Consider the following 16,901-nt stretch of genomic DNA (forward strand, 5'->3'; position numbering starts at 1 on the left):
CTTTTTGTTTCTTAGGACGGGAGAAACAAATATAATGAGTATATTTTAAATATGATGGAAACGGGCCATTAGAAACAGAGCTAAGATGCTAGAAAAGGGGATAACCAATGGAGGTGGAAGAGGGTGGTATTCAGAGCTTAAGTGGTGAGATTAGATCTGGACAAGAGGTAGGATCCCTCTTCCATGTAATAGAAGAAAGAAGGAAAGGATGGGGTCCAAATGCAGATAGGCTGGTAGGTTTGATGGCAGGAGGTTGAGAGATTTCCCAACTGATGCCCTTTTGTACGATTTGGTTTAGTTTGTGTAAAGTAGAAAGCAGAGTTTTTTGTTGTCTTCTGATAGTGCAGAAAAATGTTGGCAAGAAGGAAGAGGCTTACAGGAAGTAGACAAAGTTTGAAACAGTAATTGCAGAGAACAGAGGAAAGTGCTGCTAAGGGAAACAGAGGGATCTACAGGAAGCGTTGCGGGCCAATTGAGACTGGTGACCATGAGTTTATAATGGTGCCTCTATGCTTGGTTCTACCATGTTTATCCAAGGTTGCCAAGTACATGAAACCCAGGCACAGAAAAGGAGGTTATTGGGTTCATCCAGGGTGAGGGGCTTTATACCAGGCTAATTTGCTAGAAGTACAGTGGGACAAGAGAATTTAAGACATGAGCCAGAATTTAAGACATGAGCCATGGATTTGAACTAGACAGGGAGGCTAAAAGACAGGAAGTTTGAGAGGGGTTGATGACTTAGAAGTTACCAGGAGGTTGAAGAACTAGTGATTGGGACACACTGGGGAAGAATGCTACAGAGAGGGTTCTGCCCTTGATCCCCCCTACTCGATCAGACATCCAATTCCACCCACTTAGCGGCTTCCACTTTCTCTGTGTTGATGGCTGCAAAATCTGTATCCTAAGGCATTCCATGAGGCCTGCTCTTCAGATTTGAACATGCAGCTGCCTGCTGGTCATCTCCATGTAGATATACTACAGATAATTCCAACTGCACTTGTCTATAATTTAAACTTCTCACCCAGGAGTTCCCTCTGGTAATGTCAGAATCACTTATGCATGCCAGAAGAAAGAAGTTATCCCAGACTCTTCTCTCTCCCTCCACTTCTCCTTCCCCCATTACTCCCTGCCACACATATCACATCCACATGAAATTTTACAACCACCCCTCACTTCACACTTTGCCTTTTAGTAGCTACTAATGAGTAACTCATCATTAGTAGTTGATGCTTAATTAGTAGCCTGGCAGCTTCTTAGAGGAAGTGAAGTCTAATATAGCACTGGAGGAGAATAAATATTCAATAGTCTTTTCCTTTCCACATTTTATTACTTCTGATTCTGATCTCCTATGAAACTCATTTCATTTTGCCAATATAATAAAAATCAAAATTTTATACTGTAATTCCATATAAATTATATTGTAACTGTGTGATTAATTCTGTAATTACATGACAAATACTTGTAACCACATGATAATTTCCATGTGATGAAAGAAAATATCGCTAATTTGAACTCTTTTAGGTAGAGCAGATTGCCCGTATTACGCCAAAGCAGAACTTGTAGCAGATTATTTACAAAAGAATCTTCCTGATTTTCGGATACATAAAATTACACAACATCCTGATGTTTGGGAGGTAAGAGCCCTTTGCACTTGGTTATACTCAACACACACATAAAAATGTGTTCTGATTTCATTAAATATTAGCTAGTGTATCAGGTAGCTTTCCAGTAATGAATGTTCATGTACTATTGATATTTTAATACTAGTAAAATAAATTCCTACTTATCAGTCTCAAAGTATTATAAATATAAATATAAATGTTTTTTTCCTAGTACCTAGTGGAACAAATGAGGCCCTGACCAGTAAGTAGAATAAATTTGGTTGTTTCCCACCTCCACCAAGAATCTACATAGTTTATATTGCACTTTTCAACTTTCAGTTCTCCTTCATGTTGATTTCTAATGACATGAGGGATCTGTTTCTTTGACATACCCTTCTTTGGGACTGAGAGGCAAATTTGGGTGAAGGAGTTTCCTTTACTGAGGAGTGCTCCTGAGAACAACATCCTTAGAAAGAATGAGGGCAGGAGGACTGGGCAGTGGGAGAAGTTGAACTGCCACACAGCTCTAACAGAGGTCTCAGCCAGCCCTACAGGGAACTCTGAAGCTGGGATTGCCCTTCAGAGATATCCCCCAAAACAGGCAAGGGGGACCAGGCTTTCGTTCTCCTACAGCTAACAGTCATAGGATGTGGGCTGCTCTGGGGAAGAGACTTAACCTTAGGCAAGGGAACATCCTTTGATTGAGGTCAATTTCCAGAGAGAGGCTCAGCACTGAGCTATCAGCAACCAATACACCTGGTGGCAGAGGGAATGCGTACCTTGGTCACGAAGGAGGAATAGGGACTACAAGTGACAGGATCTGCTAGTTCACCAGTTGTGCCTTTTGGATCCACATGTTTCATATAATTAGTTCATACCATCAGGGAACAGCTCTTCCAGAATTCTGGCTGGCATCTCTCCCTGGGGAAACTTTATAAAAGGAAGTTTAGTTAAATGAACAATAGTCTCCACCACACATCATTTCTGCACCATAACTGACTCGTCACCTTTCTTCTCCTCCATCCATTGTAGATTCCCCTCACTCCCTGCTGATCCAGGTGACTCATTAGGTGTGGTGGTGACTTAGACCTGTATCCTTAAGGGTCTGAGCGCTCATCTCTATTCCCTTTCCAGGGTGCGACTGCTGCGCTTGTCCATTTGCTGTCAGAATTGAGCAAGGCACTACCAAGGATGCCCCAATGAATTACCTAGATGGCAGACATTCTCTCCTGCCCACATTGGGTAATAGCTGCCCTACATGCTCCTGATCAACAGGGGGCAATTACCCCTTCCATGATGGTAGCTCCTTTCCTTGCTGGCTGATCTTTTGGCACAAGAGCTCTAAGTGACCGTGTAGCAGCCACAGATTAGAGTTTAATGGGACTCTTCCTGATAGAAGCACCCCTCACCCTGTGTGGGTCACTGGGAGCAATGGTAAGCAGGGTCACTCTTAATTCCACCCTTGGTTCCTGGATTCATGTATTCTACCTACTGAGGCAAAACTCTATATTGATTTGTGGTATATATTGCATCCTGAAAGATGGCACCCCCCTCCTTGCAAGGTACCAGTGTACCTAAGCTGGTGCCTGCATCTTCAGTGGGTTTCCATCCCTCTATCGTGCTGCTAGATGTTGCCATATATGATAGCACCAGTGGGTCCCCTGGTTACATGCCCAACGTCATACATCCTTTACTTTAAAATTGGCTTCTTGGTTCAAAGTGATGTTATGCAGGATCCCATATTGGTAGGTTAAACATTTTGAAAGGTCTTGAACAGGGTGCTGGCCAAAGTCCTACAAGCAATAAAGGCAGTTCTTTACCCAGAATATATGTTGGTTAAAATCAAGATGAGTCACTGCTCTTTCCAGGGTAGAAGGAATCCAGTGTAATCAGTTTGCCACCAAGAGGCTGGTCATTGTCTTCGAGGGATAGTGCCATTAACAGGAGGTCAGCGTTGGTCTCTGTTAATGGCAGCAGCAATGGCTAGATCAACTTTGTTGAGTGGTAGCTTGTTTACTCAGGCCACTGCATAACCTCTTTTTCATGCCCCCATTGTGCCTTCAGCTGTCTAAGTTATCTTACTGCTGGGTTGCTTAGTGCTTCTTTCATAACAGATGTTCTCTGATGGGCACTGCCCCATCCTCTTTTATTTCAGAATTCTATCGTCCCAATTGCCAGGGGGCCCAACTTTCTAGCAGCATGTCATTTAACAGCCATGGTCCAGAATTGACAGCCAGACCACACTTCTCAGTGATACTGAGACCCCTCTCATCAATGCATTCCTTGTCACTTTGGTGATTGTAGTGTCCTCCAGGCCTTTCCAGAGAATATAGTTGACTAGTAGGTTTCCAGCCTTCCATCGTAGCATATCCACTCTAGCGAGTCCGTTTTTTCTAAGCTTTTTCATCCCTTCTTCCATGGTCTTCCATGACAGTTTTGGCATTTCCATTTTATTTCAGCCCTCCTTCCAAACTTTGAAGAGCCATCCTAGCAACATGTTAGCACCCTCTTCTGAGGTCTTTGTCAGGGTGTACACTCTTGAATAGAAGAAAAGTGATTCATTTTGATAAATCCTCTCTTGTCCAGCTTTATGATCCACTCTTGATTCAGCACCCTTAAGGTCCAGTCCCGTACATATTCTCCCAGCTCCTTCCAGGACATCACCATGCCCTGCTTGTTGCTGAAGTTCCTTTGAGGTAGAGTCCCTTTCTTCCAGACTACCAGTACTTCACTGGTCAGGCTATATTGTGACTAGAGGGACCATTCCAGAATCATCATGGTGGAAACATCAACAAGGGAAATTCATTTCTAAGATTTTATTTGTAAGGTAGCCTCATTACACATGCCTCCAAAGACAAGAATGTTGCCATGTATTTTACCCATAGAAATGTTGCACTCCGTCTCTACGCAGATACTGTCATTGGAAGCCCTAGTACACACAAACCAGATGATGATGATTTAAACATTTTTAGTAAATACTGTCAGAAATCCCCAGATACTTTTTTGCTCATTAATTCAATCTAAAAAATATAAACTGTACTCACATATTTGGAAAGCAATAGCAAATTTATATGGCCCTAAGACCAGAGATATTGCATGCAGAAGACCACGTGAGTTGGAAAACTTGGCTTCTTATTCTTTTTTTTTTTTTAATTATTTTTTGGGGGTACACCAGGTTCAATCATCTGTTTTTATACACATATCCTTGTATTCCCTCCCTTCCTTGACTCCCCCTCCTCGAGTCCCCCCCCACCCTCCCCGCCCCAGTCCTCTAAGGCATCTTCCATCCTCGAGTTGGACTCCCTTTGTTATACAACAACTTCCCACTGACTATCTATTTTACAGTTGGTAGTATATATATGTCTGTGCTACTCTCTCGCTTCGTCTCACTTTCCCCTTCACCCCCCGCCCCCTCCCATACCTCGAGTTCTCCAGTCCATTCTCTGTATCTGCATCCTTATTCTTGTCACTGAGTTCATCAGTACCATTTTTAGATTCCGTATATGTGAGTTAGCATACAATATTTGTCCTTCTCTTTCTGACTTACTTCACTCTGTATGACCGATTGTAATTCTATCCACCTCATGACATATAGCTCCATCTCATCCCTTTTTATAGCTGAGTAATATTCCATTGTATATATATGCCACATCTTCTGTATCCATTCATTTGTTGATGGGCATTTCGGTTGCTTCCATGTCCTGGCTATTGCAAATAGTGCTGCAATAAACATGATGGTACAAGTTTCTTTTGGGATTATGGTTTTCTTTGGGTATATGCCCAGTAGTGGGATTACTGGATCATATGGTAGTTCTATTTGTAGTTTTTGAAGGAACCTCCAAATTGTTTTCCATAGTGGCTGTACCAACTTACATTCCCACCAACAGTGCAGGAGAGTTCCCTTTTCTCCACACCCTCTCCAACATTTGTGGTTTCCAGATTTTGTGATGATGGCCATTCTGATCGGTGTGAGGTGATAACTCATTGTGGCTTTGACTTGCATTTCTCTGATGATGAGTGATGTTGAGCATCTTTTCATGTGTTTGTTGGCCATCTGTATGTCTTCTTTGGAGAAATGTCTATTTAGGTCTTCTGCCCATTTGTGGATTGGGTTATTTGCTTTTTTGGTATTAAGCTTCATGAGCTGCTTGTATATTTTGGAGGTTAATCCTTTGTCCGTTGTTTCATAGGCAATTATTTTTTCCCATTCTGAGGGTTGCCTTTTAGTCTTGTTTATGGTTTCTTTTGCTGTGCAAAAGCTTTTAAGTTTCATGAGGTCCCATTTGTTTATTCTTGATTTTATTTCCCTGATTCTAGGAGGTGGGTCAAAAAGGATCTTGCTTTGATGTATGTCATAGAGTGTTCTGCCTATGTTTTCTTCTAGGAGTTTTCTAGTGTCTGGCCTTACATGTAGGTCTTGAATCCATTTGGAGTTTATTTTTGTGTATGGTGTTAGGAAGTGTTCTAACTTCATTCTTTTACATGTAGCTGTCCAATTTTCCCAGCACCACTTATTGAAGAGGCTGTCTTTTTTCCATTGTATACTCGTGCCTCCTTTGTCAAAGATAAGGTGCCCATATGTGTTTGGGCTTACTTCTGAGTTCTCTATTCTATTCCATTGATCTTCCTTTCTCTTTTTGTGCCAGTACCATACTGTCTTGATCACTATGGCCTTGTAGTATAGTTTGAAGTCAGGAAGCCTGATTCCACCAACTCCATTTTTCCTTCTCAAGATTGCTTTGGCTATTCGGGGTCTTTTGCGTTTCCATACAAATCGTAAGATTTCTTGCTCTAGTTCTGTGAAAAATGCCATTGGTAATTTGATTGGGATTGCATTGAATCTGTAAATTGCTTTGGGTAGTACAGTCATTTTCACGATGTTGATTCTTCCAATCCAGGAACATGGTATGTCCCTCCATCTGTTTGTGTCGTCTTTGATTTCTTTCATCAATGTCTTAAAGTTTTCTGCATACAGATCTTTTGCCTCCTTAGGCAGGTTTATTCCTAGGTATTTTATTCTTTTTGTTGCAATGGTGAATGGGAGAGTTTCCTTAATTTCTCTTTCTGCTCTTCCGTTGTTAGTGTATAGGAATGCAAGAGATTTCTGTGCATTAATTTTGTATCCTGCTACTTTACTAAACTCATCAATTAGTGCTAGCAGTTTTCTGGTAGAGTCTTTAGGGTTTTCTATATGTAATATCATGTCATCTGCAAAGAGTGACATTTTACTTCTTCTTTTCCAATTTGTATTCCTTTTATTTCTTTTTCTTCTCTGATTGCTGTGGCTAAAACTTCCAAAACTATGTTGAATAATAGTGGTGAGAGTGGACATCCTTGTCTTGTTCCTGTTCTTAGAGGGAATTCTTCCAGTTTTTCCCCATTGAGAACGATGTTGGCTTTTGGTTTTTCATATATGACTTTTATTATGTTGAGGTAATTTCCTTCTATGCCCATTTTCTGGAGAGCTTTTATCATAAATGGATGTTGAACTTTGTCAAAAGCTTTTTCTGCATCTATTGAGATGATCATATGGTTTTTATCCTTCAATTTGTTGATATGATGTATCACATTGATTGATTTGCGTATATTGAAGAATCCTTGCATCCCAGGGATAAACCCCACTTGATCATGGTGTATGATTTTTTTAATGTGCTGTTGGAGTCTGTTAGCTAGTATTTTGTTGAGGATTTTTGCATCTATATTCATCAGTGATATTGGTCTGTAATTTTCTTTTTTTGTGACATCTTTGCCTGGTTTTGGTATCAGGGTGATAGTAGCCTCGTAGAATGAGTTTGGGAGTGTTCCTCCTTCTGCAATATTTTGGAAGAGTTTGAGAAGGATAGGTGTTAACTCTTCTCGAAATCTTTGATAGAATTCGCCCGTGAACCCATCTGGTCCTGGGCTTTTGTGTGTTGGGAGATTTTTAATCACTGCCTCAATTTCCGTACTTGTGATTGGTCTGTTCATGGTTTCTATTTCTTCCTGGTTCAGTCTTGGAAGATTGTATTTTTCTAAGAATGTATCCATTTCTTCCAGGTTATCCAATTGATTGGCATATAGTTGCTTGTAGTAGTCTCTCATGATCTTTTGTATTTCTGAGGTGTCCGTTGTGACTTCTCCTTTTTCATTTCTAATTCCGTTGATTTGCATCTTCTCCCTTTTTTTCTTGATGAGTCTGGCTAATGGTTTATCAATTTTGTTAATCTTCTCAAAGAACCAGCTTTTAGTTTTATTTATTTTTCTTATGGTTTCCTTCCTTTCTTTTTCATTTATTTCTGCTCTGATCTTTATGATTTCTTTCCTTCTGCTCACTTTGGGGTTTCTTTGTTCTTCTTTCTCTAGTTGTTTTAGGTATAAGGTTAGGTTGTTTATTCGATCATTTTCTTGTTTCTTAAGGTAGGACTGTATTGCTATAAACTTCCCTCTTAGAACTGCTTTTGCTGCATCCCATAGGTTTTGGGTTGTTGTGTTTTTGTTGTCATTTGTTTCTAGATATTTTATTTCCTCTTTGATTTCTTTAGTGCTTCCTTGGTTGTTTAGGAGTGAATTGTTTAGCCTCCATGTGTTTGTCTTTTTTGCAGTTTTTTTCCTGTAATTGATATCTAGTCTCATGGCGTTGTGGTCTGAGGAGGTGCTTGATATGATTTCAATTTTCTTGAATTTGCTGAGGTTTGATTTGTGACCCAAGAGGTGATCTATCCTGGAAAATATTCCGTGTGCACTTGAGAAGAAAGTGTATTCTGTCGTTTTTGGATGGAATGTCCTATAAATATCAATTAAGTCGAGATGGTCTAATGTGTCATTTAAAGCTTGTGTGTCTTTATTTATTTTGTGTTTGGATGATCTGTCCATTGATGTAAGTGGGGTGTTCAAGTCTCCCACTATTATTGTGTTCCTGTCGATGTCCCCTTTTATAGCTGTTAGCATTTGCCTTATGTATTGAGGTGCTCCTATATTGGGGGCATAGATATTTACCATTGTGATATGTTCTTCTTGAATAGATCCCTTGATCATTATGTAGTGTCCTTCCTTGTCTCTTGTAATAGTCTTTACTTTACAGTCTAATTTGTCTGATATGAGTATTGCTACTCCAGCTTTCTTTTGACTTCCATTTGCATGGAATATCTTTTTCCATCCCTTTACTTTCAGTCTATATGTGTCCCTTGGTCTGAAGTGGGTTTCTTGTAGGCAGCATATAGAAGGGTCTTGTTTTTGTATCCATTCAGCCAGTCTGTGTCTTTTGGTTGGAGCATTTAATCCATTGACATTTAAGGTGATTATTGACATGTGTATTCCAATTACCATTTTCTTAATTGTTTTGGGTTTGTATTTGTTGGTGTTTTCCTTTTCTTGTGTGTCCTACTTAGAGAAGTTCCTTTAGCACTTGTTGTAAGGCTGGTTTGGTGGTGCTGAATTCTCTTAACTTTTGCTTGTCTGGAAAGCTTTTGATTTCTCCATTGAATCTGAATGAGATTCTTGCTGGCTAGAGTATTCTTGGCTGTAGGTTTCTCTCTTTCAGGACTTTCAGTATATCCTGCCATTCCCTTCTGGCCTGCAGAGTTTCTGTAGAAAGGTCAGCTGTTATCCTGATGGGTTTTCCCTTATATGTTGTTTGTTGCTTTTCTCTTGCTGCTTTTAATATTTTTTCTTTGTGTTTAATTGTCGTTAGTTTGATTAATATGTGTCTTGGTGTATTTCTCCTTGGGTTTATTCTGTATGGGACTCTCTGTACTTCTTGGACTTGGTTAATTATTTCCTTTCCCACGTTGGGGAAGTTTTCCACTATAACCTCTTCAAATATTTTCTCAGACCCTTTCTTGTTTTCTTCTTCTTCTGGGATGCCTGTAATTCGAATGTTGGTACGTTTAATGTTATCACTGAGGTCTCTGAGACTGTCTTCTATTCTTTTTATTCTTTTTGCTTTTTCCTGCTCTGTGGCGTTTATTTCCCCCATTCTATCTTCCAACTCACTTATTCGTTCTTCTGCCTCAGTCATTCTGCTGGTTATAGCATCTAGAGTATTTTTAATGTCAGTTATTTTGTTATCCATTGCTGTTTGTTTTTCTGAGTTCTTATGAACTGTTTCTTGTACTTTCTCTATTTTGTTATCGAGATTTTGTATCATTTTTACTATCATTACTCTAAATTCTTTTTCAGGCATTTTTCCTATTTCCTCCTCATTTATTTGGTCTTGTGGGTTTTTTTCCTGCTCCTTTGCCTGCATGGTGTTTCTTTGTTTCCTCATGGTTGTCCAAACTTTTGGGGTTGCTTGTCCTGGCGATAGAGGTGTTTATAGAAGACTGTCCAAGCCTCAGACTAATGTCCAAGCATTGGATTAAACGAATATTAAGTCTAGGAAACACATACATGTATAAGACACACAATTACTGAATCCGTTAGGACATAAGGCTCTAGAAAGACCTGACAGAACCCCAGTGTGCTATCAGATATTCAAAGAGAAACCCAACAGAAATTGACAACTGAAACAGAACAAATCAGAGACAAAAGGAAAAGCAAACAAACAAACAAATAACACCCTACACATACAAACATTAATCCAGGGAGATTTTGTAAGCTAGGATCAAATATAGAAAAGATTGACTTCTTTTTTAAGCTACCCACTTGCACTTTGGGTCTACTCAGGAAAGAGAACAACTTTCAGTACCGTTATTTGATCAATCAATTTGAAGAATATTCTTTCTTAATTAATTTGTTACTCAAGCTCATCGCTATTTCTATATTTATATTTTACAGTTTAAAGATATCTAAATTTTATTATGTATACACAGAGGTAGTAAAAAGAAAATAGTATTTTAATGTTTGAACTCTAAAGTATTGAATTGAATTCCAAGGCAGATGCAATGTGTGACTTCTCGTGGACTATATTATTCTATAGGAGTGGCTAAAAGATTTGTGTAAAAAGAATAAGTGGAGTCACAAAAATTCCCCCATCATCTGGAGAGAGCTGTTGGATCGTGGAGGAAAGGGTTTGCTTTTGGGAGGATATAACGAGTTCCTGGAACATGCCCAGGTATATAAAATAAGTTGATTTATCCGTCCAAAACATCTGTTCTCGCATATTATTATATTTTTCAAATGTCTTGCTTTCTACAATATTCTCTCAGCTCTCTTTTTACTCTATTCAGGCTTTCAACAAGAACCTTCCATTATAACCATTGTCAGCTATCCTGGTGTTGATTTTTTCTTTCCCAATATTTAGCTTTACTATGGTGTCACCTCTAGCATGACGACTGAGCTGATGAAGACAGTTGCTCAAGAGAACCTGGGGACACATATAGAAAAAGAACTGGAGAAAGAAGCCCTGAAAGGTCTCATCAACTCTTTGCAGGTCTGGATCACCAGGTGGGACTGTCAAATCCCAGGATTCATGAGGTTGGCTTTTTATGTTTAGAAAGGACAATGGTGTGGGATTAATTACCTGATGGAAGAATACCTGAGTGTCAAGTCTGAGATTTGTATGTATGTATACGACTATTATAGATATATATGTATATGCATATATATCCCCTAATATAGCCCCATGTGTGAGTTTTATAGACTATATGTAGATTCAATGTGTATATAGTATGCATGTAATTCACATGCATACTGAATCTAAGAGCATCTTTATAGCAAAGATATTTACATTGTACAACTCTCTCCGGCTCTTCTGGCCCTCATTCTGTGTGACTCGTGATGTCTGCTGTGCATACCACCTTGCTCTTTGCCACCTCGCTTCCTTTCTTCCCTTTCCCATCCTCCCCTCCCCCATCTTCAACTGTTGCCCTCTTCCTCTTTCCCACTTGCTAGAACTCTCCTCATCCTTGGCTCTTCCAGATGCACTCATTCTCTGTAACGTCGCCCCTGGCACTCTTGCCTCTTCTTCCTTTTCTTCCTTCTCACTCTCGCTGCTCATCACCCCCGCTCTCAGCAGTGGGTACACACCTTCAGTGTTTGTCATTGCTTTGCTCTGTCTCTCCCTCCCCCTTTCCTCTCCCCGCCTCTCAGTCTGTCTCTCACATTGCCCTTCTTACTACCTATGTGCGTATCCTAATATACAGGCTCATCTGAAAAATTATTTGTTATTATGAAATATTTCAAATGCAGAACAGAACTGAGAATGATGTAATAACTGTACATGAACCTAAGACCCAGATTTAATAATATTACATCTGCTTTAGATATTTTTAAAGGATTAAAATAGTACAGATGCTCTTGAAAATCCTATTGCACCTCTCTCCAAACCCACTGTGAAAACCAAAAATGCCCAGATGCATTTCTAAACTTCCCTCAAAGGTTATTCGGGCTCTCAGTCCTCAGCCAAGCTATAGAGTACTCAAATACTGACTGAACTGTGGGTACAGATGCATGATGCCTCGCCTGTGTTGATCCTAGACTGCTTTATAAGGATTTGGAAAAATACACCTTTCTAAAAAATGTCATTATTTTGTAGATAAGAGTATAAAATAGAAAAAAGCTATGGTTAAATGAAACTGATTTCCTTATCATTTTTTTTTAAAAAATGTAAACGTAATTACAGTAATATGGCACAGTTCTTTTAAATTTTGCTTTCTGCCTGTTCTATTTAATTTGAAAAAGCCTTATATACAGGTACATTTCTTATCTGGGATTGTTTTCAGATGCCCAAAGCACAAAGTTAGCAGTGAGAATTGTTTTGTTCTATTTTTGATTTCTAGCCTTAAAAATGTCTGTGCAGCTGTGTATGCCAATTTAAGATGTTAAATCACCCTATTAACGCACATGCTGAAAAGTATCTATTAAGACTAAAGCCCGAAAAGGAACAAAAGATTTAACCATTGGTGATCTGGCTTTGCATTTTAACTAGTGCATCAGCTCCTGCCTGCTACAACCTAATCCCCATCTTGACAAGCGGTGAAGTGTTCGGACCGCACACAGAAATTAGCATAAACCTATTTGACAGTAAGCAGGCAGAAGAAAAACTCACAAGCCTCGTGGAAGAGGCTCAGGACCTGGCGTCGCCCTTGCTCCGGAGTGTGTCCGTCTGCACCCGAGAGGAGGAGGCCTTCCGCCAGGCCCACGTGATCATCGTCCTCGACGACCACGTGGAGAAGGAGGTGTACAGTTTGGAAGACTGCATCCGCAGCAGGGCTCCTCTGTGTCAGCTCTACGGGACCCTGATTGAGAGAAATGCTCGTGATTCCGCCAGAATTATTGTGGGAGGAAAAACCTTTGTGAATCTCAAAACGGCTTTGCTTATGAGATACGCCCCAAACTTTGCCCACAATATCATCGCTGTGGCCTTGGGCGTGGAAGGAAAAGCGAAGGCAGCGCTGGCCAGGAAACTGAAAACGACTCCCTCACGTGAGTGAGCTGGCGTTTCCATGTCTGGTTTTAAACAGCGTGATTTCACAGCAGCCAGAACCAACAGTGTCCCCTCTAAAATCAGTCGGGATATCTGAATTAGAAAGTGTGAAGTAGATGCCGGGAACTTCTGGTTATGTGATTTCACTATTGTGCAAACATTTTTTTACTAGCCTCTATGACTAGCTGATTTCCATCATTATAAAAATTAAGAAACAAATATTTAAGTAACATTTCTATTTTTCAGGTAGTAATTAGAGACTTAGTATTCCCCCCCTTTTTTTTCCTGTGATAATAGTCAACTAAGGTAATCACTGCTTTTAAAAAAATACTCAGGGCTCTGATAAAGTGGCCCCACCCCACTTCCCACCTGTGTGACTTGGGGCAGTCACTTAACTTTGCTGTGCCTCGCTTCCTCACCTGCAAAATGAGGATGTGAATAGCACCTGCCTCCTAGAATCAATGCAAAGATTCAAAGAGAGAAGATTTCTAAAGTGCTTGGAGGAGTGCCTGGCACATGGCAAACATTTGCAAGGAGAGTAAACTTATTAAGGGGGTTATGCTATCTGATCAGTTTCTGCTCCTAGTAATTTGTGAACTGGTAGAGGTGAGAATCATAGGAGGATGAGATGGAATCAGAAAATGGATTGTGGTATTTAAAGGGGGAGTCCTGTATCTAAAAATGTATGTGGTATTTGACAGACTGTAGCTATTTGTGCTCTTAGGTGGAGCAGGTGCAACAGAGTCCATTGAGAATGCCAGGAAGTGCGAGGCATTCCCTCAAACAACATTGGAAGGACAGTGAAATTCGAGCCTAGAATGCTCTCTGTCAGAGCTATAAAGGACTTCAGTGAGCTTCTAACACATTAGAGCAAGAGCCCTACTGTCCTTTTCTTTACAACAAAGCCCTAGGACCGTAACTTCTGGTATTCTTGCATACGAATCATTAGTGGCTTACCCCTAGGGTCAGTGCACACCTCAGCCAAATGGATACTAAAATTATTAATTAGGAAAGGCAAATATTTCCTAATCATTGTATCTGTTATTAACCATATATATGTGTGTGTGTATATGTAGATTCTGATTTCTCACGAAAGATCTATGATACACTGATGAAAGTGTCAAGAAGGGGCAGTGTTATAAAATTGAAAACAGGGCAGGTGCTTTCAACCAGAAAGCTTCTCTCTTGTGGGTCTGGTGGTACCATAAATTTTAAACCCTGCTGTATTCAAAACCAATAAGCTCAGGAGAAGCAGAAAAAAGAAAAGTGGAGATAAGTTGGGACAAAGAAAGGGAAATGCTAGAGGGACAGCAGTCAAAGTGGAATTGTCAGTGGAGCAGCAGGGAGGAAGTTGAAAATGATAAAGACAGAGGTAAAGTGACATGAACTAGAAAAACCATCAGGGAAAATCATTCCGGGAAAATTCCAGACACCAAGAGATAGCCTTTTCAGGCTATCCGTTGGGTTCAGCTCACCCGTAAACCTGTCTCTCAGACCACATGCTTTGCCTTAGTTGGAACTCTTTCTGTGCAAGTGACAGAAAGTCCACTCAAAGAGATGGACGTCAGATAGCTTTTCCCCACAGAACTGAAGAGTGCAGGAAGTAGTTCTTATTTGGGGCATATAGCCAGATGCTTGGGTTCAGATGATGATGTCAAGCCCGGTTTGTGCTCTCACTGGGCTCATCCCTCAGCTCTGCTTTCCTCGGCATCGGTCTATAATCAGGCTTCCTCTAAAAAGTGGCAAAATGACCACGGGCATCATAGCTTTACGCCAGTAGAAAAAGAGCTTTCTCTCTCGATTCTCTGTATAAAAATAGCAGGATTATATCTCATTGACTGGGCTTGGACCACATGCCCTTCTCCAAATCAATCATTGTGGCCAGGAATCTGGAATCTAGGCCTCATGCCTATTGATAGACTTCAGGGGTAAGGACAGCTTCTGTCCAAACCAGATGGACTGAAATTGGGGAAGGGTACCTATTTAAAGAAAAACCAGTATGCTGTTAAAGAAAAAAGTAGGAAGAGATGTTAGAATAAAAAAAAAAAAAAAAAAAGCAGATGTCCACTATAATTTTCTCTAGCTTGATTTAAGGCATTTAGAGTTATTAAGGACCTTATAAAGAAAAATTATTTTCCCTGTTGCCTGCTTCTGAACACAGCTCTGTAGGAGTGTGATACTTGGAGCTGCTGCAGCCATTTTAGAACCATGAGGGGAGGGCCAAGAGAATAATATCTTTGAGCTGCTTAACAAGCATCAGTGTCACTGCCTGCCTCAACCTGTTATCTAAGAAAAGTAAACTTCTTCTAGTTAAGCCACGTGAGAAGGATATTCTGTTACTTGAAGCCAACAGCAATCTTATCTCATACAGAACAGGAAAGAATTTAATTTCCATAATAGAAAGTGGTGTGACCAATATAAGAGCATTAAATTTTTAAGCAAATAGGTAAGTTCATAAATAAATCAATAAAATGCCTTAATTTCACATAGGATACATTCGTAGAAAATACACAATTATTAGAATCATATTAAATACCAATTCCTGTTTCTCCCTGACCCCATCCTCATCTCTTTCTTCGTAGTATGTATCATGTTGTTAGTAGTTCTTGTCTCACCCACTCTCCTCCACCCTCAGAATATTTGCAGGGATTTGGGCTGAGTTGTTTCCTTCTGAGCCCCCCACCTAAAAGTGCCTCACACATACAAGCTAATTAATATCTCTTTGTTGATTAAGATGTTCTTCGGGGTCCTCTTATTCCAACACCCTCATTCTGCAGGAAACAAAAGCCACTCAGGGATCAAGTGACTTGCCCGAATTTCTATTCCAGTCTAGAATCAAGGACTCTCTGTCAGAATCAAAGCAGATAAAAAAAAATCCTCTTCATGGCAAGCAGAGTGGTGAAGTTAGGACTGCAGCGAGGATGTCATGTTCAATAGCAAGTCCTCTCAGGGAGCATTTCCGTGTTCCCTGAATTCAGTCATGTGCCCACACCATCCATGAGCATTATTAGCAATGGCCAAACCCTGATGATTAAGGAGATGATTCACGTCATTTGCACACAGAGAGCATAAACTTAAGTCTGTTTTATAGCAGAAGGACCAATTGTAAAAAACACGCACAAACAGAAAGTGGGCTGCAGGCAATTTTTTATATTATGTTATTTTTTAAAATTTCTTTTCTTCACAGGCATCAAAGATGTGATAATTTGGGGTAATATTAGTGGAAATAACTACATCGATCTGAGAAAAGCCAAGGTTTACAGATATGAGAGTGCTATTTGGGGACCTCCTGACTATTCACGCCCTGTTTTAAGCCTGATTTTTGATAGGTACAGTATCTTTTTAAGTGAAGTATTCTAACAATATTGAATAAACGTATAATACTTGTCGTAATCTTTTAAAAATTATCTTAGAAATCTGTGTACAAAAATAACTTGGCATTGTTCACACTCATCCTCATTTATGCGTTCTATTGAAGAAACATAGAGAATTCCACAGAATTTCAACTAGTCAGTCCCCACCCCCAATTTTTGAAATTATGAATTTTTATATTTCAGATCATCCTTAAAGTGGCTCACATATTCCATTAATGTGATCGCTAAAGCAATATGTAAAGTGAATCTTATTTAACATAAGGACAGAGATATGTGTCCAAGTTGAAATTAGTTGAAACAGCTTTGAGAATAAGGAATTAGGATGGTGAGCAGGCCCAGGCCGTGCTGGGGGTTCTGTCCCAGGAGAGGCAGAATCTAGACGTGGTAAGGAGCACTGTCTCTGGAGCCAAGCCACCTGGGTTGGAATTCTCATTCAGCCACTCATTAGCTGTGTGACTTTAGAGAAGTTACTTAACGTCTCTGTGCCTCAGTTTTTCCATCTGCCAAGTAGAAATGATAACAGAGTACAAGCCTTATAGTGTCACTGGGAAGGTGAAATGGATTAAGCCAGGCAAAGCACTT

General features: G+C 40.0%; 1 protein-coding gene across 6 annotated transcripts in view; it reads left to right on the plus strand.

The window, feature by feature from the left end:
• The window catches only part of MDH1B (malate dehydrogenase 1B), a 34,157-nt gene that overhangs the window by 2,314 nt on the left and 14,942 nt on the right, over nucleotides 1-16,901 (plus strand). For 3 of the 6 annotated variants that reach the window (XM_057745937.1, XM_057745939.1, XM_057745943.1), the window contains exons 2-6: nucleotides 1,522-1,634; nucleotides 10,498-10,632; nucleotides 10,822-10,964; nucleotides 12,448-12,944; nucleotides 16,133-16,274. In XM_057745937.1, coding sequence (XP_057601920.1) covers nucleotides 1,522-1,634; nucleotides 10,498-10,632; nucleotides 10,822-10,964; nucleotides 12,448-12,944; nucleotides 16,133-16,274 — 1,030 coding nt within the window. The remainder of the gene's footprint in view (nucleotides 1-1,521; nucleotides 1,635-10,497; nucleotides 10,633-10,821; nucleotides 10,965-12,447; nucleotides 12,945-16,132; nucleotides 16,275-16,901) is intronic. The other 3 variants (XM_057745940.1, XM_057745941.1, XM_057745942.1) reach the window with 3 other exon arrangements.

Source organism: Hippopotamus amphibius, chromosome 8 (assembly GCF_030028045.1).
Source record: "Hippopotamus amphibius kiboko isolate mHipAmp2 chromosome 8, mHipAmp2.hap2, whole genome shotgun sequence".
In the NCBI taxonomy this organism is placed as follows: domain Eukaryota; kingdom Metazoa; phylum Chordata; class Mammalia; order Artiodactyla; family Hippopotamidae; genus Hippopotamus; species Hippopotamus amphibius.